The following is a 23,707-nucleotide window of genomic DNA, read 5'->3' as shown; positions in this document are numbered from 1 at the left end:
GAGGATTATGGCAAGTATTAGCAGTTTCTAATAATTACTGCGCAGTTTTTTTGTGAAAGGATGCTAAATGTGTTTTGTAAGCAAATTTCAGTTCAATATCAGCTTTTACTCTTAAGCTTGAAGACCTTCAATATTGCACATCTGGGAACAGAAAAAGTCTGGAACATTTATTTCAATAAATAGAAGGCGTTAACTACCCTTACAGGGTAGTTAACACAGTCTCTGAGTGAACAAATAGTTTAAAATTCCAAGTCTACCTTTTATTGTGTCAGGCAGGAAAAAAAAGCAGTAACTTCTCTTAAAGACTTGAAGAAAATATCAAGTAAGTTTCCCTGCCCTGTGTTACACCGTGGGGATAGATTCGATCTTAAGAGTCCCTCTGGCTTTTGTGAATTTGCGAGCAAATTCAAGGATGAGCAGAAACTGAAATGTAATTTGAAAGATAAGGTAAATATGCACTTCAGTTTGTTAGTACTGGTGCTTGCGGAAAAGATACCTTCCTGCGGCTGTGGAATGCTTTATTTTTTTCACATGGAGAATTATGTTGTGGTTTAGAGTTATTTAAAAAAACAAACAAAACCAAACCACCAGAAATGCCTGAAGCAATGTGATTTACCTCTCAGCCATGGAATACTGGACAAGTGTCTGTTCAGGCGGTGTTTCAGCTTACTCAGATACAGGGAATGAATATCCACAGCAACAGCTAAGCATTACTGCCAGGTACTTAATTTAACTTTGTTTTCTTAAGGTCATGCAGGGTAGTAATTTCTAGATTCCTGGATAAACTTGTCTTTATTGCATACAAAATAATTTTATATATGTGCTTTGGGCAACTGTTTTCCAAAGTCCTTGTCCTGCAAAAGTTCAAAGGATGTGAACAATGTGAAAACACAAATTACTCATCTCAGTAAAGTTACTCATTTGTTTTTGCGCTTTCTTTTATAATAAAACGTAGGTTACCAAGGTAAATCATTTTAACGTTTTCCATATTGAATGGCTTTGAATTTAAAAGAACTTGTGATTACAGAAAAGAAAGGTAGTATTCGTTGATATTGTTGATACTTGTAAAACTTGAAATTTAACACGCTTTTTATGAAATGGAATTACTGAATAATTTGAGCTTGCATTAATTTTACTGTGTGCATGTATCTCACGCATCTTTATGTATCTTAAAATTGAATAAAAGTGAAAGAGAGGGTTCTGTTTATCTTCAGGGAGTGACTAGTTTATAATAACTACCGAGTTTTGAAGGGAGGGACAGTTCTGTCATACTAGTTTGAAGATTTTTGATGCCACCAAAATGAAAATCCACAGAAACGTATTTGCAAAGCATTTCTCTGCCACCCCCTTCGCCTCCCCCCCGCCCCATGATTTCTGGGTCTTGATGTAGGATGTAGTCCCACCCTTTTTGTCTCCAGACCATGAATCACGGAATCACGGAATTTTCAGAGTTGGAAGGGACCTCTAGAGATCATCTAGCCCAACTCCCCTGCTAAAGCAGGATTGCCCAGAGCACATTACTCAGGACTGCATCCAGGCGGGTCTTGAAAATCTCCAGAGAAGGGGACTCCACCCCCTCCCTGGGCAGCCTGTGCCAGTGCTCTGTCACCTGAACCGTAAAGAAGTTTTTCTGTGTATTTGAACGGAACTTCCTGTGTTCTAACTTGTGCCCATTGCCCCTCGTCCTGTCACTGGGAACCATTGAAAAGAGCCTGGCTCCATCCTCCTTCAACCCACCCTTTAGATACTTGTACGCCATAATAAGGTCTCCCCTCAGCCTTCTCTTCTCCAGGCTAAAGAGTCCCAGCGCTCTCAGCCTTTCCTCATAAGGGAGATGCTCCAAGCCCTTAATCATCTTAGTTGCCCTTCGCTGGACTCGCTCCAGCAGTTCCCTGTCCCTCTTGAACTGGGGAGCCCAAAACTGGACACAGTATTCCAGTTGTGGCCTCACCAGTGCAGAGTAGAGGGGGAGAATGACCTCCCTCGACCATTCCTAGGCCGTATCTTCTTGTCTCAGTCACTTCCTTGTTATTGCTAAATCCCATGAGATTTTTTTTTTGATGTCTTATTTGAGATGCTGTCTGCATTTCCATGGATTCCTCTAACCTTCTCAGTTAACTTCTGCTGTAGTCAAGAGCTAAGAAGTAACCATATGAATTTGGCTTTGAAAGTGATTTTTGACACATAATACAGCAAATATTTTTTTTTTTTTAAGTAGCGTAACTGTGTTATCCTGAGTAAAATAACTCTTATCTAGGGTATGCGTATAGTTAGAGAACATTACTTTCAGATATCACTGGAATGTTTTTTATGTTTTAAAAATGTGCAGCTGCACAGATTTCCTTGCCTTGTGGCTCAGCCTGTTGAGAAGCAGAAAATGATTTTGGTGGGAGCCTTTAGGAAGTACAGTTTGTGTGAATCTGTGTCAATTTGCTTCCAGCGGTTTTATTTTATATTTAAGATAGGTATATGTACATCCAGGTGTTAAAATAAGAACTAAACATGTGCATTTAGTTTTCACTCCTCCTCCAAATGCTGTTTAAGTTCAATGTAGACTAAGCAGTGTGAAAGAAGAAGCAAAAAAGTTGTTTGCGTGTGTAACAAGGTGGCTAGATCTTATACTAAGAAGTGACCATTTTGGAAAGGAGATAAAATTTTCTTCATTCTGTTTAGTGTCTTTAAAATGAACTAAATTGCACTTATTATACCTGGGAGCTGAAAGTCTTAAAACAAGATAGGTGTTATGCAGTGACAAATGACAGTATTACTGGCAATTTACCCAGCCTTAGAATAGTGGTGTAATCAGGCTAAATTCGTAGTTGTCAATTAGTGGTCCGTTCTGTATATTTTTCTTCAATTCTTTCCTCTCTAACTTTTATCTTTAGCATTGATGTATTCCTGTACACTGTTCTCTCTCAGAGGTTTTTGCCTTGTTCCTTCCCAATGATTTAGATGCTTTAATCTTCAATCTCATAACAAATGGTGAACTGTTGGTATTTTTGGTATGTAAACTATTGCAGTGTTTCATGTTGGGGATGAATAGGTGGTAGGAAGATAAACACAATTAAATAAACAGAAATAAGCACATTTTTAGGTGAATGTAGAAGGCATCGTGTGACATCGGTCCCAATGCTTATTTTTACTATTTAGTGATGTTACCACTAAAAGATATCATGTCATTTTGTCATAATTTTATGTGAATGATTAAACATCTGTTTGGAAGAATACTGTTAAGCTACATCTTGCTTTTCTGGTAACAATAATAAAGGTTTATTTATATAAGGTTTGCAAATCACTGATGATGATTATAAACATTTGAAAGTATTATTGTTTGTACTGATTTACAAAAGGGACAGCTGTTACTTGTTTAGTCTGATTGGAAGGGTATTTTGGGCATTTTTATTTCAGTAAAAATCTGGCAGCCTGGAGGTTGTGATTAGTTCTGTATTAAAAACTGTGATTGAAATGACAGAGTCTAAACTCTTTGTACGCAGTTGCTCAAAGTGTCAAACATAGTTTTGAATTTGCCGTCTTGATTAATGCTCACGTAGTGTAATTTTGTCAGAGTACTTCCCTGCACTTCTATGTTTTGGGCGGGATAAACATTGAGGGCCAGATCTTTGGCTATTATAAATTGCTGAGGTCCTCTTCTTGAGATGTCGTGCTTACAACTTCCACTAATTGACGAGCAGACCGAGAGCTCTCGTACATGAGAACAGGACAAAGTGGGCTTCTGAACTCAAATGCAGACAAGTTCAAACCACTAGGAATCAAATAAAAAAATGAGTATGACAGAAAAAAAAAAAAAGTGTCACTGCTGAGAATGTCTTCCCAGTTCTTGTTGTCAGTAGGACTGTGATCTCACAAAGCAATCAAGAATCAGTTATACGCTGGGACATGGGAAGCGGTGCTGGGTGTTAGCTTCTACAGAAGCTATGCTTTTGCTCCAAGAAGCCAATCTCGTTTCTTCTCACTTATGCTAGGCACCTCACTGTGCATATGTTCCTGTGTCAAGAGTATTTCACTCCTCCTTAGTCAGCTCGCTGATTAAACTCCGATTTCTAGGTCAGTCCCCAATACAGCAACCTGCTGCCAACGTGTAGGTTCAGGTTGTCAGGACCGTGGCACACGCAGACGCTGCTAGTAGTTACCAAGGCAAAAAGAGGCAAGCAGAAGCCTTTCTTCACTACTTTAAAACAAGCCTAAAAGCTGGCGTTTGGACTAGCTGGGAAGCCGCGTTTTCTCTGAGCAGTGGTTGCGTACCCTCTGTAAAAGAGGCTCATCTTTGAAGCGTGAGACTTCCACACAGTTCAATCCAGCGTGACTCATATTCAGTAATTTTTGGCTTTGGGCAATCATATTGAGCAGTTTCTGCATGTTTGATCAGAAGAGTTTTCTTAGTGACACCGTGAAGTAGCTTGACGCCTTTGAGGTTTTTCCGACTGCATTTTCTCTGATTTATTTTGAGCTAGTTTGAATGCTTTTTTAGTGATGAAGTTTAGCATTTTAGACTTGCATGTTTCTTTGGCTAACGAGGAAAAAAAGTCCCGAGATCCACTGGAGGTTTTAATTTCATTTTCATTTCCTCACCACTTTGTCAATTTTTCCTTCTTCACCAAGTCAGTATTTCAAGAAAGAACTCCGTTTTGCTGTGGCAGTATTGTTTCATTATGTGTTTCTCTTGACTGCTTGCCTCGCTTTGCAGGACAGAACTAACAAAAACTGTGGTGCTTCCTGAGTTAGTCGAACTGGCAAGAGATGAGGGCAGCAGTGTACGCCTTGCAGCTTTTGAGACGTTAGTGAATCTGCTCGATATGTTTGATACAGGTAAGAACTTAATTTAGGCTTACTAGCCCAGTTCTTAATGCTTTAGTGCATCTTATAAATGTATTTAAATGCTTTTTGTTCTGCCTGCATTCTTCAGACTTTTCTGATTTTATTTTGTTTATTGTTTTATCCTTTATGTATTTCATGTCTTGCAGTGCTTTGTACATACTAAATTTTAAGGAAAGTGAACCAATTGTCCATGAAATCAGTTGTCTTAGTCCAAGTTTCTAATGTAACGTGGCTAAATGGAATGAGTAAAATTACTGTGTAACTGATGGGAATATTGGGTTGTTAGTATTTACTTAATGCTATCAGTAGACAGAATGCTTGTGCTTGTGCTTTTTTTGGTATTAACTAGTTTTTGCCCCTTAACTGAAGTAGAGCTAGTCCTAGCTACAGACTGCTGCTGCCTGCCTTCGGAGCTGAAGAGCCCAGACTGGGGCAATGATATGATATTTGTGTGTGTATCAGTAAGCCTTGCAGGTTTAACATCCAGTGTTCTATATCAAATACATTTGTAAATTTTGGAACAGAAAGTATTTCTTCATGTCCCATGAACTGCAGTGTGCGCAACTAGTTTTACAGGTACTGAGCATCATTACTATTTAAATCCCTTTAAACTTGTGGCTATGTGGTTTTGAAAGCTTTCTTCTTTGCAACGCGAAAGTGTGTGTATTTTATAAAGCTTTCCTGTATTTAAAAGAGAAAATGTAAATGCTTGTATTTTTTCTCGGCACTCTGTATCTTTCCCCTGATCAACATGCATATTTCATGCTTCCCCAGGTGTAGGGGTGAGTGTCTGTGTCTTCATTTGAGGAACAGAAATTCTCTGTTGTATCTGGTCCTTTTGGCATAGCGGTGGTGGGTTCCCTACATGCCATGGCTCTCAGGTTCTCATCGCAAGTTCAGTTCAACATCGACTGGGGCAAACTTTAAGAAGAGCTACTGTGAGTGCTCCAGTATAGGGGGACATTCTGGGCAAGTGCTGTGCCTTGGCCTCCAGTCAACAGCTCTCTCTAGATTTTTTTCAGGGGGATGTACAAGACAATAACAGCCATTTTTTCTGGGTCTTTATCAGTTGTGCTCTCTGCTGGTTTTTGGTTTGTGGTGGTTGTTTTTTTTTCTTTCTTTACAACTGGAAATGTACAAAGCAGCAAAGTACGATAGATCACTGATATAGTGTATGTGAAAAAAATATTTTTTCATATCATTGTTGATCACTGCTCATTATTTGCCACTTTGCTCTTTATACTGTCTTTTTCCAAACTCTTCAGTTGTTTATCTTCATTAGCAACTCTGTGTTTTGCACCACATTTCCCACTCCCACTCCCATCTTACTGACTCTACTACTCCTTCCTGACGCATAAGTGAGGAGCAAATATTTACTGTACAGGAACTCGGTGATGAATTACTAAAATACATGATCGCATATAAGCCACATGGAAGAGTACATAAAGAAATAAGATAGTTTTGGGGAGAATACCATAAATGGACTTTTTAGCAGTTAGTGCGTATATCAGTAAGTTGATAGTAGGTTATTTTTCAAATTATTGAGCCTTTACATTAGTGCTATTAAGTTTGTGCTTCTCTCTGCACCTCCCGGTCTTCACTCCTCCCCCCCCCTCCCCCCCCCAATTACTGTAACTACTGCATTTAGCTATTGAGAAAAGCTTAGAGAAAGCAATCAGGTACTATTTACAGTTTTGCAATGAATGTTTTTTTAGAAATCTGGTTTGTGCAGTTTTTGGTTTCGTGGCTGAACTAGAAAACGAACATTTTAAAGGTAGATGACCCAAAATTATATCCTAGAGTTTCCTTCCCACAATATCAAAATATTTCTTCAGGTCAACCTAAATATTTTGTTCAACCATAATTATTAGCTGAATTTTGGTGTTGATCTACCGTTAAAAAAATCCTAATCCTTTTAAAATTGAACATTTTAAAATGCAATGGTTTTATTTAAAACAAGTTGAAACACATACATTTCTTTGGACATTTACTCCTTTATTTTATAAGGAGGCAGAATGCTTGGATTTGACTTGTAATTTCTATAATTTCTTTCCTCTGCCATTAATTATTTCGTTTTTCTCTGGGAATGTATTATTTACCAAAAGATTTTCAACCTCTTCTTCTCAGTAGGTTGAAAAAATTCACTTCCAGCATATCCAGATTTTTCTTTATACTGTCATGGTCATGTTCGGTCTTGATCTCTCGGTGTTCCAACTATTGTAGGAAACCTTATTGTAGGAGTACTCGTGTTCTCCATTCACTGAGAACACAGGGAAATAAAGAAGTTAGTGACTATTCATTTATCCTCTGTCTCATCCTTTACTGGGGGATGCCTTTTCCCTAAAAACAAACAAACAAGCAAACAGTTAAGGTATTAAAATTTAGGACCTGTATTATGATAGTATGTTTGTCATTTTCTGTACCTCTGTTTTCTACCTCCAGCGAGTGCCTGTCAAAAATCCTCCTGAGCATGTTAAATAATGTTTTTCATAACTTATTATGGAAGTCCCCTCTCTGTGCTCTTTTTTTAGATATTGACAAATGGCTAACTTTAAAAATTTCTTTTGTTTTTCAGATGATAGGAGTCAGACTGTGCTCCCCTTAGTGAAATCTTTCTGTGAAAAGTCCTTCAAAGCAGATGAATCTATCCTGGTTTCTTTATCTTTCCATTTAGGGAAGCTGTGTAATGGATTATATGGTATGATTCAACATTCTTTTAAAAAAATCTTAAAAATGAGGGAAGATTGCAGAACTGGAAAATATCCAGATTTGAATGTATCAAATGAAATGATAGTTAGAAAAAGAAATATGGAAGTAAAAGTCTGAAATCATTTATCACATAAATACTGGATTTTGTGAATTTGCTCTTTGGGTGTCCATTTGTTTATTTTTTTTTTTTTTTTTTATGTTTAGACAGGGACAGTTTTTTGTTTAGCCAGGGTCGGAGATGGAAACACGGTGGTTTGTGTTTCTTGGTTTGACTGGTTTATTTTGTTTCCTTCTTGGATATTCTGGAGCTTGTGAGTTGGATGACTGAATTTTTGAAACTGGAAACCTTTGAAAACACAGTGTGATGTTAACTGTGTATGCTCACTTTTGTGAGGCGCAGTACCGAGTGTGGCCCATAAGGAACGTCGGGGGAGAAGGGAGACCTAATGGTAATTTTTGTGGTTTTCACTTGAGCGCAGCGGATCTTTCCTTGATCGTTCTGCCCACCATATACCTGCTACAGAGAGCTTACCTGAGGAGGGACAGCACAGAATCACGGTTTTGCATTATAGAGAATTTCCTCCTAGACTCTTAAACCCTTTGGTCTTTCTTAAAGATCTTTAAAATTATCCTTTATGATTGTGTTATAGGCTATCAAAGTGACTGTTGCTTTATTACAAATAACTCAAAAGGGCTGTTCCACAGTGTCAAACTGATACTTAGAGAAATATAGAGCCAGGACAGTCCATCCTGGTTTTATCGTGTCTTCCCAGTCACCTTTTCTCTAGGTTGAGTGACTTTAACTGCTGATTTCTCTTCACCTCTGAACTCTGTCTGGCAAGTTCTGGTTTTTCTTGAAGTGTTATGCCTTAGGAGAGCTGAACAAAGTGAAAGGGTTACTTCATGTGTCATGCAAGCTAGATTGCTGTTTACATTTTTCAGTATAAAAACCTGCCTTTTTTTTTTTTGCAACAGTTTGCAATAGTTTGACATTACTTGTTCAAGTGCAGCCTATGGAGCCTTTTTTTTAAAAAAAAAAAAATAAATATCTCAACTAGTTAGTTTTTCTCTTTCCTGGCCTTATGCAGGTGATGCGGATCTGTCTAAACATGGTACCTTATTTCTGTCCTAATAGAATAGGAGTTTAAAGTTTTAAGACCATAAGTCCAGTTTCTGAAGATCATTTTAAACTCTCTCTTCTGAAGAATAAGTAGCCTCCCTCCTAGTTGATTTTACCAGAATACTTAACAAGCGAAGTCTCTAATCCAACATCCAAAAAACCAGTGAAACTACTGAATAGTACTATAACTAGGACAGACCTTTTTTTATACATTTACCTTTCTTGTCAGTGAGCCATGGGTAACTTTCTCTTAACTGTTTTTCCAAGCACATTTGCAGCATCTTTATAGTTTTTCATCTCTCTTTCCTGATCCCTTATTTTGCTTGTGAAAAACATGACCTTTACTGCATCTTTTGTATTCACAGGTCCTGTTACCCAGTACTAGAAGGAAATGGAATCAGTTTGACAAGTTTTTGCTTTTGCCATGTTGGCTGCTACTCGTTTTCTTGTTTTCTTTTTGGTATTGACAAGTAGATTTTTTGATTTTTGTTCCAATTGTTTCAAAAACATGAAAGTAATCTGACTGATCTGTAATTATATGGCTTGTCCTTCACCTCTGCAACTGTTAAATATTGGTACCGTTTCAGCTCTTTTCCATTCTGGTATCTCACTTATTTAAAATGTCAGCAGCCAGTGCTTTAAATACTCCTGAATACTGGAATGAAGCACATCTGGCTGTGCACATTTTGAAAGCCTCTCATGTTTAAGTGTTCACTGACCTGATCCTTCTCTGCTTAAAGCCTGAGTCTTTGTCACTGTTATTAATTGTACTGAGTCTGATGATACCAGTAGAATTTGAGAAAGAAAATAAAAGCATTAATCATTTTGACCTTCTTGGTACCAATCACTCATCGCTCTCCTCTCTCTCTTGAGTAGAAAACTGAGCCCGTCCTTGATTGTTCTCTTATTACTAATGTACTTATAAAATTACTTGTAATTTTTTAAGTCATCTTGCCTGTTGCATTCCAGTTTGTTCTCAGTTTTCTAATTTTATTCTTATACCTCTTTATTTAATTTTATATTTACTTAAATACAGTTATTTAATTAAGCTTATTTTTATTTAATTTATTTAATTTTATTCTTATACCTCTTTATTTATTTATTCATATAAGATTTTTATTCTTATACCTCTTTATTATCTTATGTAGCAACATGGCCTAATTTTTCAACTTTCTGCAGGCAGGCATTCTTCATGTGACTGAGTTTCACAAAGAAAGTTTAATCAGAAGGAAACCAGTATTAGTGGAACAAGCAAATATATTCACAGTCCTGCAGTTAAAGTCCCAAGTATTTCAAGAATTATGTAAATAGAAATTAAGATTCATTCTGTTATAGTTAGCTGTCATTTTTCTGTAATCACTTTTTTTGCATAATGTGTACTGATGATACTCTGTTAGACTCAAGGTGGGGGGAGGAGGGATAAAAATCAACATGTTTGGTGGATCTGTAAATGAGATTGGGGGGCACAGTATTAATAGCATTTGTAATGAGGAAAGTAAACTTTTTTTTTTTTTGAGGCATTTTTACTCCTGAACAGCACTTACGGTTTTTGGAATTTTATAAGAAACTTTCCACGCTGGGTTTACAGCAGGAAAACGGACACAATGATAATCAACTACAACTTCAAACTCTGGAACAGGAAAAGAAGTATATTTCAGTAAGGAAGAACTGTGCTTACAATTTTCCAGTAAGTAACATTAATTTAAGGTTAAATAATGTGTGTGTTGCGTATTGTTCACTAAATAGGACTGCATAAGTGATAGAGAAGTTATGCCCAAATTGTACATTGTTAGCTGGATCCTAGCTCTCTCCTGGAAAGTTCAGGTTAATGGCTTAAAGTAGAGGTTGTCCAAAAGCATTACCAGGAAAGATTCCTCTTTGCAGAGCCTCAGAAAATTACTGGCAACTTTTGATGGAATGCTGTTCTAAGAGGCTACTGGTCTCATTCTTTCCCACACATTGTCATAGCACAAAGGCCTTGAGAAAATGGCAGTGAAACAGAGTCCCCAGTTTCAGACCACTCAAAGCTAAGTTTTACCGTTTGCTGTTGGTCATGACATTCCGGGGAGATGAAGATTGAATCTGAATGGTTAGATTCATGTTTTAGTCATGTCCCTGTCTGAATACGGAGAGTCTTTTCAAGTTTATGTGAGGTCTTTAAACTTACCACTCATGTTTCTGTAAATCTACTTCGTATTTTGACATTCTGCATTTATATTTAAAGAAAATATGTTTATACCGAGAGCCAGTAGACAGTTATTTTTGTTCTGCCTTTTAAAAACAAGCACGCTGTATGTAGGTAGACATCTGTTGGTTTATTCGACCAAAACCAAGGTATGTACACACACAATTATGTTGAAATTCAGATGCTTCCTTTGCTACTTGCTAAAATTTTCTTTGTTTTTGAAGTCTCCAGTTGCAGCTTCCATTAGTGTACAGAAACATTAACAATATTTATAAAACTTAGGTTTTATATCTTGAGGTTTTAATCTAGGTCTTCAGAAAAAAGCTGGCAGCGTGCCTGCAAAATACGTGAATCCAGTTTAGTTCTCAACTCCAGAACTTGCCTGGTGCCTGTGTTTTGACACAGCCATCAAAAATGCCGTACTTCCTCTTTAAAATCACCACTTGTTATCACCCAAGTGTCTTGCTGGTTTGTAACTCAATGTCTTCATCTGATAATCTCTGATAGTGCGGTCCTTTAGCTATACAGTTAATAAAAGACTTTATCTTTCCACAGGCCATGATTGTTTTTGTGGATCCAAAGAACTTCCATTTAGAACTATATTCTATATTCTTCTGCCTTTGTCACGACCCTGAAGTTCCCGTCAGATATACTATGGCCATAAGCTTCTATGAAGTAAGCCTACAGCAGTTCTTTGTTAGAACTTACATGTTTTTATTTTGTTTTCTTCTTTACACTTACATTTGTGACTGTTCAACCAAAATAAAAAGACTTGAGAAAACTTGTTGAAATGATTTAGTTTGTCAGAGGTGTTCAGAGTCCCTTCTATCCTCTCTGTATAGCCCATATATACACATATATACAGTCTATTTAAGTTGTGTGAAATTTGGCTACAAGAGCCTACTGCTAGGTGAGGTTTTAAGGAACAAAAGCTAGAAGAAACTTAGAATGGTCCAGTACCACAAACATAAGCAATTGTAGTAATTACAATATTTGAAGATTTTCAATGCCATTAGAAAATAACGAGACAAACGCGCGGAAAAACTTGCCATTTCTGGTCCTGAAAACTTTCTTTAGAACTGCACAGTTTGCTACTATCCTGCTGTTCTATGGAGAATATTTCTACGAATCAAATCAAAGTTAAATGCTCAATTCAACATGAAACTACTTGGAAATTTAGGCACATGTGAAAGCTTATGTATTCTTATTATTCCATTCAGTTTACCTACGTTCTGCTGCATTATTTTCATAAAAGTTAAAAAATGTACAACTGCACAGATATTATTAGATACACGGGGTGTATTCCAGAAATGAAAATACACTCTCTCTGGATTCTAGTAACCCACGTAGGGAGATCTTCAAGGTTTTCACAGTGTTTTACTGAGAACCCTTGTGTTTCAGTCCTGGAGCTAGCCTTTTATCCCAGTTTGTTGCTGGGGAAGTTGGTAAGTTAAGCAGCTTGCTGAAAACATTTAATTGACTAGTAGAGGCATAAATGGCTTTATTTCCACCATTATAAGAAAGATGGATGGGTTTCCAGATCTCGTTACCTACTGATGCCTTGTCTTAATGAATGATAATCCAAGGTAATTGTTGAAACTGTAAAACGAGCATCTAATTCTACATAATATATTGTGTTAGATGTGTAACACTTTTAAGGTACTGCCCGAATGTAAGCAAAGTACTTTAGCTCGTTCAGAAAAAACTGTAAAATTGTACCTTGGTCTGAATGTACATTTAGTGCTGGTTGATTTAATTTTAACAGTATAACTAGGCAAACACGTGACAGCCAAAAATGAGTTATTTATGGCATTCACTGCTAAGTGGATTTTTTTTTTTTTTTAAATAAACTCCTTATACCCATTTCCTTAAAGCTTCATCTTGATTGGAAGTAAGCTCTTATTTTCACTTGGCTTATATAAATAAAGAAAACCATTAAAAAGCATCTTCTAAATATTCTGTATGGCAAAAATCTCTTTCCTCAAGTTCTTTTCATATTTGCTGTAAAATCTTTTTAACAGTGTGGAGATGGACTGCTGGTGTTTTTTAGACATTTATATGTGATTTATGAATCACAGTAAAAAAACCCAGAGAAGTAAGGAGTGCAAACTTCAGATGGAAATGTTGAGGAAACTTAAAATCCAGCACAGGCTAAGCCAATATGTATATTTTATCTTTTGTAACTTATATAGCAGACTGACTGTTAACTCTTCTAAGGAGCATGAAGGACAACATTTGAATATTCCAGAAGGAATTTTTCTAGCCTTGCAGTACAGTCTTAAAATTTTTTGGTAAATGTGAAATAAAGCTAATTCTAAAAATGTGTTTCGTGGTTAGGTAATAGACCTGTGTCTTGCCTCATGTTCTTTATATAAGCATATTTTTAATGTGACCGGTGAGAAAGTACACAACGTTAGACGGCTGATATTTAACAGTTGTTCTGCATCCTTTCTTCATGCTCGCTGTAAAGTAAGCGCGTGTAGTAGAGCTGTTGTAGTGCCATGGAAGTAAAGAATGCTTCACCTTGCTATCTCACTGTCGTTTTTTAGGTTGCTAAGCTTTTAAATTCTGGTGTGTATACAATACATAAAGAACTGGTTACGCTATTACAGGATGAGTCACTGGAGGTAATATACTTTTATTGGAACTTTCTTTTGCTTCTTACATTGAGGCAGATTATCTTGATGTTTGATAACTCTGCCATAAGACAGTACAGTAACTGTTTGAAATGATCAACAGCTTTTCTGTTTCACGGATACTTCCTAAAGATACCAGCCGTCTGTGAATAAAAAGGAGGAAAATAGGAGACTGTTTGAATTTAGTAAACCCACACTGAATTTATTAGCTTTAAAAAATATTCATTCTAATTTGGTTTAATTGCTACATTATTTATTACCTTACAAATTCTGTGGAAAGATTTGGGTTTCATATTATATTAAAATAATTGTTGATAGCGTTAAAGGTTTTTGCTATGTTTTAATTTCATTTCTCCAATGGAAGAGGAGAGGGAGTTTTGTATGGTTCAAAGGTCAAGATTTATAAAAATCGTTTCAGTCCAAGACCTGGTACAGAATCTGTGAGTGTTTAAGAGAGTTTAGTTTAGCGTACCTCGGTTTCAACCTGCGTTAACCATGAATCACTTAACTTTACTACAGACAATAGTGAGAGTTTTGGGGATTGAAAAAAAGACAAATATTTATGTTTGAGACAAAATCACCATTTCCCCTGATACCAGTTTTTCCAATAGTTGATCTTTTTCTTTCTATGTAGAATCTTTGGATATGGCATGGAAAAATGAGTTTTGCTTTCAGATGCTCCTTTTTGTTTTGGTACTCTCTGATAGACATTCTCAAGGAAATTAAAAGCGTTCACAGAACATCTACTTACAGTTTATGAAGTTCTGACACATCTTCAAAGATTTCTCAAGTTGAACACCTGAAAGTTGAGACTCTGAAGGAGCTGGTGATTGTGAAAAATTCCTTGGGTTGATCCCTATACAGTTATCTAAATAACAAAAAATATATTTGGTACTTTATCGTATACACCACCTCTGTCAGAATTGGTGCAAAAAATTTTTTCGTTATGTACTTTTCTAGCCTAGTTCTGTGCATTACAACATCTGAAGATAGGGTTATTCTATTAATATAGACTATAAATTCTATTATAATTTCTAAACTGCAGTTTTTCTTAAAGGAGGAAATACTGCTTTTAAGATTCAGCTGACAAATATAAAAAAGCCTGTTTCTTTGTGTTTGTCAAGGCTCTTAATTAACTGTCTATGAAATACAGATCTTTCTTAAGAATGAATGTTTATTTTAAAATATTGTATACTGTGAATAGTTAATAGTTTAGAAAGCATTGAGTGTGATATTCACATGAATCAAAACTATAGTTTGTTTTCCTAAACTGAAACCTATAATACTTATATTACTTACTACATTAAAATAACCATTTTAAATCCCAATCCTCATCAATGCAAATGTGTTGCATCTTTTTGGGGGGGTTTTGCGTTTTTGTTTATTTTGTTTATTTTAGCAGGCATATGTTGGTGAGAGATAAAAATTGAGTCAAGTTAATTTACAGACCTTGTTCATGCAGCCTTTCTTTAAATAGGTGTTAGATGCCCTGGTAGGTCACCTTCCTGAAATCCTTGAGCTAATGACTAATGGAGGAGAAAACAGTGGATCAGAAAGCAAGGTGGGTCTTCTCATGTTTTTTTAATTTGCTTTCTAAATAAAGGTAGTGGCAAGTTGTTCACACATGTATGAAAAGACTTTCATGATTAGTTTCTGCTTTGGAGAGATATATAAAGTTTCTGTGTTTTTTTCATTGTTTCTTGACTTTATAAACTTTAAAATAAAAAAAAGGTTTTGAAAGATTAGACTAAATATAGAAATGAACAGTTTATCCATGTTCTTTTACTAATTAACCACAGATTTGCTGAATTAGATCAAATTTTGAAATACAATCATTAAATTAAAACAAAACTTGGTTTCATGCTAAACGGGTGGCAGCTAATAATTAATCTTTTTTTTTTAAATATATATATACACACACATTGGTGTGGCAGCTGCCCATGGTCGCCATTTTCAGACAGTTTCTACTACAAGGAAGCCTATTTCCTGAAGTAAAGGCACTGAATTAGGATTGAGGAGATCTGTATTCAGCTCCCAGCTTAGCTAATTGAATTGTACGTGGCTCTGGATGGTGGTTTATTCAGTGACTCCTCACCTGTAAAATGGAACATAAAACATCTCCTGCTTCAAGGTGGTTTTTTTTTGAGCATACTTCCTAAATGTATACAGAAATTGAGATATTCCAACAATAAACGAACTGAAGAAATTTATTTTCTTGTCTGGACAAAAGTTGAGAGTGTAATTTGAAATATGAATTTGTCAGGTGTTTACAGCTGTAAATGTACATAACGTATAACGAGGGCAATGTCAGGTGGGGCAGTCTGTTTCATTTTGCTTAGTGCTAAAGAGAATTTAGCTTGGCTACTGTAAAGCCTTTGCCTCCTACTGAGAAAAGGCGTATAATTCCTACTAAAATTAATTAGGGAGCCGAGAAGAAAAGCTGCAAAGATTAGAAGGAAAATGGGATTTATATGGTTTGAGAAAGAAAACACTGAGGAGGGTTATCGTAATGGTCTTCATATCTGTAAAAGGGTATTACAAAGAGAGCAGTGATTACTTTTTCTTTGTCAGGAGGAGGGGTTGGAAATGAAAGTGCATTTAGTTAGGGACTGGAATAGCTTTTTGACTAATTAAGTGGAACTTACTGCTTAGGGGTGATTGTTTAGTCCCAATCGTTGAATTCTTTTAAGAACAAGTTAGACTAATATCTACTGGAAATGGTCACGGTGTAGCTGCTCCTGTCCGAGGAGACGAATTAATCGACCCTTTAAAATCTCTTCCCTTCTCACATTGCTGTGATGTGTGATTTAAGCATAGCAACATGACATACAGGTAGAAGGTGTAAAATTATTTTAACGTTTATATTTTTATTTCTAGCCGTTGTCTATTCCTGACTTGATTCCTGCATTAACAACAGCAGAACAGAGAGCAGCAACTTCGTTAAAATGGAGAACTCATGAGAAGTTACTACAAAAATATGCATGTCTCCCTCATATCATATCAAGTGATCAGATTTATTACCGTTTTCTTCACAGAATGTTGACAATCATTTTGACAAATGTGAGCCCGCCTGTCTCTTTTCCCAATGTTTTTTTATTTGTTTACGCTATTTAGAACAATGACCACCAGATATTTGCTATGTGTAGTACTTTTTATACTATATTAATCTTAAAGTACTATTTCTCATTGTGTATGGTATATCAGACTGGGGTTTTTTATATATATGAGACTGAGAAATTGCTCTGAGAACTCCCCGCCATTTGAGGAGCAAAATTTGAATTGACAGATTGTCATGTTTTTCCTCCCACTCAAGACTTCTTTTCTTCCTTGTGCTCATTATCATTTTGTTTCTAGCTAAATCAAAACTTTTTCCTCTGGGATATGCCTTCGTTTTCCTGATTCCATACATGACTTTGCTTTGTGTTCCATTCTTTATGAAAGAACACTTCATTCTGAAACTGAATGGTGATTTAGGGGTACTAGTCTGAAACTTTATTGAATCAATTCAAGAGTAAAACTGTCTGTTGTAAGTTTTATTTTCTAATACCTACAGTATAGAAGGTGCCTTCCAAACATAGAATACTTTAAGACGTTTATGAAATAGTTGAATAAACAAGTTAGGCAGGAGGGATAAAGGAGTTGGTGTCTCATGAATTGGCCAAACTTCCTTATTCTCCCTTACATTGTGCAGATTATTTCAAAATTTATAAAGTTAGGCTAGTTTTTAGCTATTTTTTCTACTTCTAGAATTTTTGTACATTTTTAGTCATGTTCCCTCAAGTACGTTTAATTGTGTTCCCTTTATTTCTTTCAAGAATGTGCTGCCAGTCCAAAAAGCAGCTGCTCGAACCCTCTGCGTTTATTTACGTTATAATCGCAAACAAGAACAGAGGCATGAGGTTATTCAGAAACTGATTGAACGTAAGATAATTTTTCCTTGATTACTTAGATATGCAAGTTAATTTTGACTGAAAATCTGTTTGTGGTTATATTTATTCAGTGTAACTTCCTGCCATCATTGGTGGGATTATCCTTAGAGGACATTCAATTGCTCATACTATCACCAGGCAAAACATATCGTGCGTATGTGAAGAATATATCTGAAGCTTATGCAAAGGGATTGGGAAAGCGCCAATGTGGGAAACTGATAACATGCCAAGACCCCTCCAGCCCTAGTTCTTGAATCCAAGATTGCTTAGCTGTAGGCACCGCGATATACAAAGCAGAGTTCCTCTAGAGAAGGAAAATTCTCTAGAGGCGTCAGCATAAGAAATGCTGAATCAGTCTTCTCAGAAATTAGTTTATGAATGAGTTAGTCACCTAAGTTGACTTTCTGGTCTCTGCTATGTGTTTTAAAGATAGGTTAGAAGTTTGAATAGTTCGCATTAGCAACCCTTGATGTTTACACAGTAGTTTTCATACCCCTGTGATATGGTTTGAAAGGCATGCAGGGCTTTGTTCAACATGGTAGCTAGTTCTCTTGCTATTTTTGCTTTTTCAAATGGTTAAATGGACGGGTTGTATTTCTGAACAAAATGCTCACTGACAGAAATGGTCATTGAATTCAGAAGTTTAGGTTTTCACTGAAAGAAAGAACTGAGATAGGCTGAGAAGGTGTGCCTTGTGGTGAGTGCGATTATCATCTTTGAATCAAGGGTTAACCTTTGAAATGTTTTCTAGCTGACATTGAAAACTTAATAGATAATATCCGTGCATGGTTATTTTTCAGAACTGGGCCAAGGAAAAAGTTACTGGAACAGACTTCGTTTTTTAGATACCTGTGAATTCATTATGGAACTGTTTTCAAAATCATTCTTCTGTAAATACTTCTTTCTACCTGTGCTTGAACTTACACATGATCCAGTGGCCAATGTGAGGTACTGTACAAAGAGTATGTAGCAGTGTAAAGGAAAAGCTTTAAATAATATATTAAGAAATGTTTTTACAGGTTTTATGTCTTGTTTAAATAGCGGTACTTGAGTAAAAAGGTACAGAGCCTTCAGGGTGACCAGTATTAAAGGTGTAAGAGACTATGGGAATGATGTTGGAAAATCACAGAAGCAGGTCAGTGTGTTTGGGGGACTGATCAAAAGCCTTAGGGTTTGGGAGTGAAAGGAACAATGAGACAGAGGAACTGGCAATAAATGAGATGAAAGTAAGACGCTGTTTCATGGGTATATAGAGAGAAACATAACTTCACAGTCTCCATTAATTTCCATCCATTTCAGCATCACTATATGTAAAGCAGAACATGCAAGCAATTCTTTCAGTGGTCTGAGCTTAACAAGTTAGCTTAGGTTTTACCTTATGTCAAAGTTCTCTACTTCATTGTTAAGGTAAATGGCAAAAGAAGAAAAATAAATATGGGAATTTGGTATGTTTTTAATTTTCATACAGTGTTTTTTCAGTTATTTTTGTAGTCAATTTTTTTTTTCACTAAACAGATAGGGACCAGGCATTATTACCAATAAGAAAATAGTTCCTTTTTTTGTCATGTATTTTGTGTAAATTTATGCTTCTAATCTTATTTCTGATGTGTGTAATTCACGTTGTCACCTTTAACATGTCTGAACATCTAATACTAATGCTGAACAGAGATTTACATAAGCAGAATTTGCTACATACATGTGTGCATTCAGTAAGCTTCACTAGGTACAGTTTATTACCAAGTTAAACTGTTTAAATAGATCTTTTGTTTAGTATAACTCCAACATCTCAATTCCCAAATGTAAAACCAGCCATTTTGTGCATATAGGTTAACATTCATATCTCACGTTCTTAAATTAAGAGGTTTATATTAAAACAATAAGTTAAATTTGTATGTAATCTGAAGTAACTTATTGCTTTTAACAAACATGTTAATTAAAAACTCTATTGATACACTATTAAAATTTAATGAAAACTTGAAATAACTCGCAAATCCTTAACTAGCATTGAAATTAATTTTGCAATAATTCTTTTCTGGATTATTCCCTATCACTTTTTACAAAAGGAATGCACTGTCTGTAGTATACTGAAGCTTAGAAGTCAGACATAGTTGTTAGCTTGTATAATTTTAAAACAAACTTAGGGACATACTATTCTAGCTTTCTACGGAGTGCTGTAACTCTATCTAATGGTAAGTTGTGAAGGTTAAAATGCTTTGAAGGTATGAAACCAGGTGAATTTCTAAAAGCAAATTTTTTTGAATGTTAATAATCGTGAAGTTACTATTTGTGGCACAGAATTGTCTCTGATCACAAGCTAGTGGGATCTGGGAAGAGAGGAGAATATCGCCATGTATTGTTCTTGAGGTTTTTTTTACTATATGCCTACAGATAAAAAATATTCACTATTATTGAAGTCTGATCAAATGCTGTAATTTTTATTTTCTTAAATGTATGGAATATTTTTATTAAATCTGCAGAGTATTTTCATCTTAAAGTAAAAAGCAATTAACACATTTTTTATATAACCAGTTTAGAAACAATATGTAGGAATCGAGGCAAATCAGTAATTATAGAATCATTGAACCATTTAGGTTGGAAATGACACTTCAGATCGAGTCCAACTGTGCCAAGTCCACCACTAAACCATATCCCTAAGCACCACATCTACACATCTTTCAAATATCTCCAGAGATGGTGACTCCACCACCTCCCTGGGCAGCCTATTCCAATGCTTGACAACTCTTTTGGTGAAGAAATTTTTCCTAACATCCATAGCCTGGTGTAACTTGAGGCTGTTTCCTCTTGTCCTACGGCCTGTTCCTTGGGAGCAGAGACCATACCCCACCTGGCTAGAAGCTCCTTTCAGGTAGTTGCAGAGAGCGATAAGGTCTCCCCTGAGCCTCCTTTTCCCCAGGTTAAACAACCCCAGTTCCCTCAGGGACTCCTCATAAGACTTGTGCTCTAGATTCCTCACCAGCTTCGTTGCCCTTCTCTGGACCCACTCCAGCACCTCAGTGTCTTTCTTGAAGTGGGGGGCCCAAAACTGAACACAGTACAACATCCACAGCCTTTCCCTCACGCACTAAGCGGGTCACCTTGTCCTAGAAGGACCTGCCTTTCATGAACCCATGAGCCCGGTAGTTCGGTATGTGTTGTGGGATGGTGCTCAAGATGATCTGCTCCATAACCTTCCCTGGCAGCAAGGTCAGGGTGACAGGCCTGTAGTTCCTAGATCCCCCTCCCAGCCCTTCTTCTAGCTGGGCGTCACATTTGCTAGCCTCCAGTCGACTGGGACCTTCCTCGGGTAGCCAGGACTGCTGATAAATGATGGCAAGTGGCTTGGGAGCCTTCCGCCAGCTCCCTCAGTACCCTTGGGTGGATCCCATCCAGCCCCCGAGACCTGTGTGCGTCTAAGTGGTGTAGTAGCTCACTGACCATTTGTTCTTGGTTTATGGGGGTTCATTCTGCTCCCCATCCCTGTCGTCCAGCTCAGTGAGCTGGGTACCCAGAGAATAACTTCAGTCCTTAGTGCAGAAAATACGTGGTTAGGTTCACGTAAGTGCTTTATGCCATTCGGTTTGAAAGCAAAGTTGAGCTTCACAGGGGCACACTAGTAACAAATGAAAATGCATCCACACGGTGACTTGGGCTCCTTTGTACTGATGGACCAGATTTCCAGGTTATTTAGGTACCTGATAGACTTAGGCGTATAGATAATTTTGAAAATCTAGAGGTCTGCTTATCTTTCTATGTTAAACCTCCCCCCCAAACTGAAGAAATCTTTATTGACTTTGAGATAGATACAGAACTGTAGTCCCGATCTATGGAGAAGTTTTTGAAAATGTTACAGTATGACTGGAAACAACATATAAGCAACAAGAATTTTTGAAAACTAAGACCTACTCGCTTAATTATTTTATGTTAATTGCTAGCATGCAATGCAAAAATTAATGTTTATTAAACATGGGCACCGAAAGGTGAACATTTACTTTTTTTTTGTAGAATGAAGCTATGTTATTTGTTGCCAAAAGTTAAATCTACTCTGAAGATTCCCACTGATAAACATTTACTTCAGCAGTTGGAATTATGTATAAGGAAGCTTTTGTGTCAAGAGAAAGACAAAGATGTCCTGACTATTGTAAAAAGAGTAAGCATTTTTCTTTTCCAGCAGCATTTTCTCTTGAGATTATCATTAAAAGTTAAGGTGATCAAAGTTATGCTTTCTGTTGATTCTCTTAATGTAATAACAGGAGACTGAAGAATTCTATTGTCTGTTACGTAATTTTGAACTATTAATAGAAGTAGTAGTATAGTGTATTCTGTCAAATTTAAGAGAGTTGGTGTTTCCTTGGTTACTTATATTGCAGTTATTTTCTAGTGGCTGCGATTCAGGATTTTGGTTCGATTACCATTTGTGAAAAAATAGCAGATGACTACAGATAGGATTAAAGGTTGACCCTAGTAAAAATGATGAAGTCTTTGAGGCAGAGCTATCTTGTTAATCTATTTATTTTACAGTCCACAGATAAAGGATTTGCAGGAGTTTGAAATGTTACAAATGTCTTTGTAATATGAATATTCACGAAAAAGTACATCTTTAAGGGATGCCCGTGCTTATTCTCAAAGAAGCCGTGAAGTAGCTAAAGTAGGTGGCTTCCTCATAGGGCCAGTCTGCAGGAGAGAGCGGGTCAACACCTGCCTGGAGCATCCTGGCTTGTTCACAGGTTCCTGGGTCGTTTTTTCAGTCTTGGTTCCTAGGTCCGTGCTCCAGCCATTCATGCTTCTGTGCTTTCCTTGAGTGTAGTTTGAGTGCCATATAGATAGTCTATTAGTTCTTTGTTGTGAGTCTCAGCAGGGCTCTGAGAATACCCTCTGACAGATTTTAACTGCATTTGTAGCACAAAAATACAAGCATAGGCTTCAAGTGTTTAGGAAGAAATGGTGTGCTTAATTTTGAATACCACTATTCTAAGCTTCTTATTTGGACAGTTTTTTTAGTTAAAAGTGTGGCATGCTGTTGAGTAACGACAAATAATGTTTTGATTTTCTTATAGACAGTGTTAGAATTGGACAGAATGGAGATCTCTGTAGATGTTGTAAGTACTTACTAACTTTAACACTTACCAAGTACTTTTAATTCCCATTTTCATGTAGTGATTTTTTTATTTTTATTAATTTTATTTTGAAGTTTCAGAAAAGATTTTACGAAAATGATTTATTGGATCAAGAAAAAGAGAGACAAGAACATCTCCTTTTGGAAATGGTATATTTTATCAGTACAATCTGTCTTTTTTTTTAATAGTTTGTAGCTAAATATTAACAAGGCAATAATTTTAAGGCAGGGGAAGTGCATATTATGGAGACACCTGGTAGGTTCATAATCTGTGTGTGGTTCCATTGTACGCTTTACAATAGGGTTAAGTCCTTCAAAGTAACACGTAACTTCTTTTTCTTCACTACCTAAATTTTGCTGTATCAATTAGAAAAGCAAACTGAAATTTCTGGAAAAATACTCATGCTCGATGCCTCTATAGTTCTAAAATCCCAAGCCCTTCAGCACACCTTTATGAAGTCTTTTTGAGGGAGCTTAGCAATTTGCCAGGCATGTATAACATAATAGATTGAATAATGAAACACCTCAGAATTCACGTACAGCTTCCACAGGCGAAGAAATTAGTGTCATAACTTCTTTTGTGCCAAGGAAGCCGAAGGAGGCTCTCTGTGTTACAAGCTTTCCTGTTAGCCGGAAAAAAAAGGAAGAAAGAAAGGCCGTTGACATCTGCAGCCCGGCAGGAGGGAAACTTAGCGCGGGTTGTATAGAGCAAAAGGAGCTACAAGTTACTTAGGGTTTGGAAGAGAAGTGTGCAGAATGCTTTACCAACGTATAAAACTGTTCATCTTCAGTCATGGCTGTAAGCAAAAGCGGCAGCAGGCGCTTCGCCACAGAGCCTGCTACATCTTTACAAAGCCCAGGTTAGATTGCTGCAGTCCTCCGTCCTGCTGCCTCTCCAGCCTGAGGTGGGAGAAGCCAAGAAGCTGATCGGATTTAGAAGGCGACGAATTTCATTAGCATAGATCCCCTGACATGTAGTAATTCAGCTCCTCGGTAGTGAACCAGAACAGTTTCAAGACTGTCCAGTGTCACTTTTTCCTCTTTGGGATTGCTACAGAGCCTACATTTGTGGCCGCTGATGTCAATAGGTACCACAGGCCTTCTCTTGGGCGGTTGATTTCTCAGTTCACGATACCTGTCTCATGGAGTCCGTGCCACCTCCCGTGAGCCGCAGCCAAA

General features: G+C 36.8%; 1 protein-coding gene across 1 annotated transcript in view; it reads left to right on the top strand.

Annotated features, from left to right (window-relative positions):
- Positions 1 to 23,707, top strand: part of PPP4R4 (protein phosphatase 4 regulatory subunit 4) — a gene marked incomplete at its 5' end in the record, with an annotated part of 74,380 nt that overhangs the window by 41,521 nt on the left and 9,152 nt on the right. Inside the window, 12 exons of the mRNA XM_082485791.1 lie at positions 4,706 to 4,827; positions 7,412 to 7,534; positions 10,183 to 10,352; positions 11,406 to 11,525; positions 13,400 to 13,477; positions 14,964 to 15,047; positions 16,364 to 16,546; positions 17,302 to 17,407; positions 18,216 to 18,363; positions 21,418 to 21,562; positions 22,470 to 22,511; positions 22,604 to 22,678. Coding sequence (XP_082341917.1) covers positions 4,706 to 4,827; positions 7,412 to 7,534; positions 10,183 to 10,352; positions 11,406 to 11,525; positions 13,400 to 13,477; positions 14,964 to 15,047; positions 16,364 to 16,546; positions 17,302 to 17,407; positions 18,216 to 18,363; positions 21,418 to 21,562; positions 22,470 to 22,511; positions 22,604 to 22,678 — 1,396 coding nt within the window. The remainder of the gene's footprint in view (positions 1 to 4,705; positions 4,828 to 7,411; positions 7,535 to 10,182; positions 10,353 to 11,405; positions 11,526 to 13,399; positions 13,478 to 14,963; positions 15,048 to 16,363; positions 16,547 to 17,301; positions 17,408 to 18,215; positions 18,364 to 21,417; positions 21,563 to 22,469; positions 22,512 to 22,603; positions 22,679 to 23,707) is intronic.

The sequence above is a fragment of the Vanellus vanellus genome (genome assembly GCF_965231255.1).
Source record: "Vanellus vanellus genome assembly, chromosome: 6".
Lineage (NCBI taxonomy): Eukaryota > Metazoa > Chordata > Aves > Charadriiformes > Charadriidae > Vanellus > Vanellus vanellus.
The sequence above is the reverse complement of the archived record's forward strand: the minus strand, read 5'-3'. Positions and strand labels throughout refer to the sequence as shown.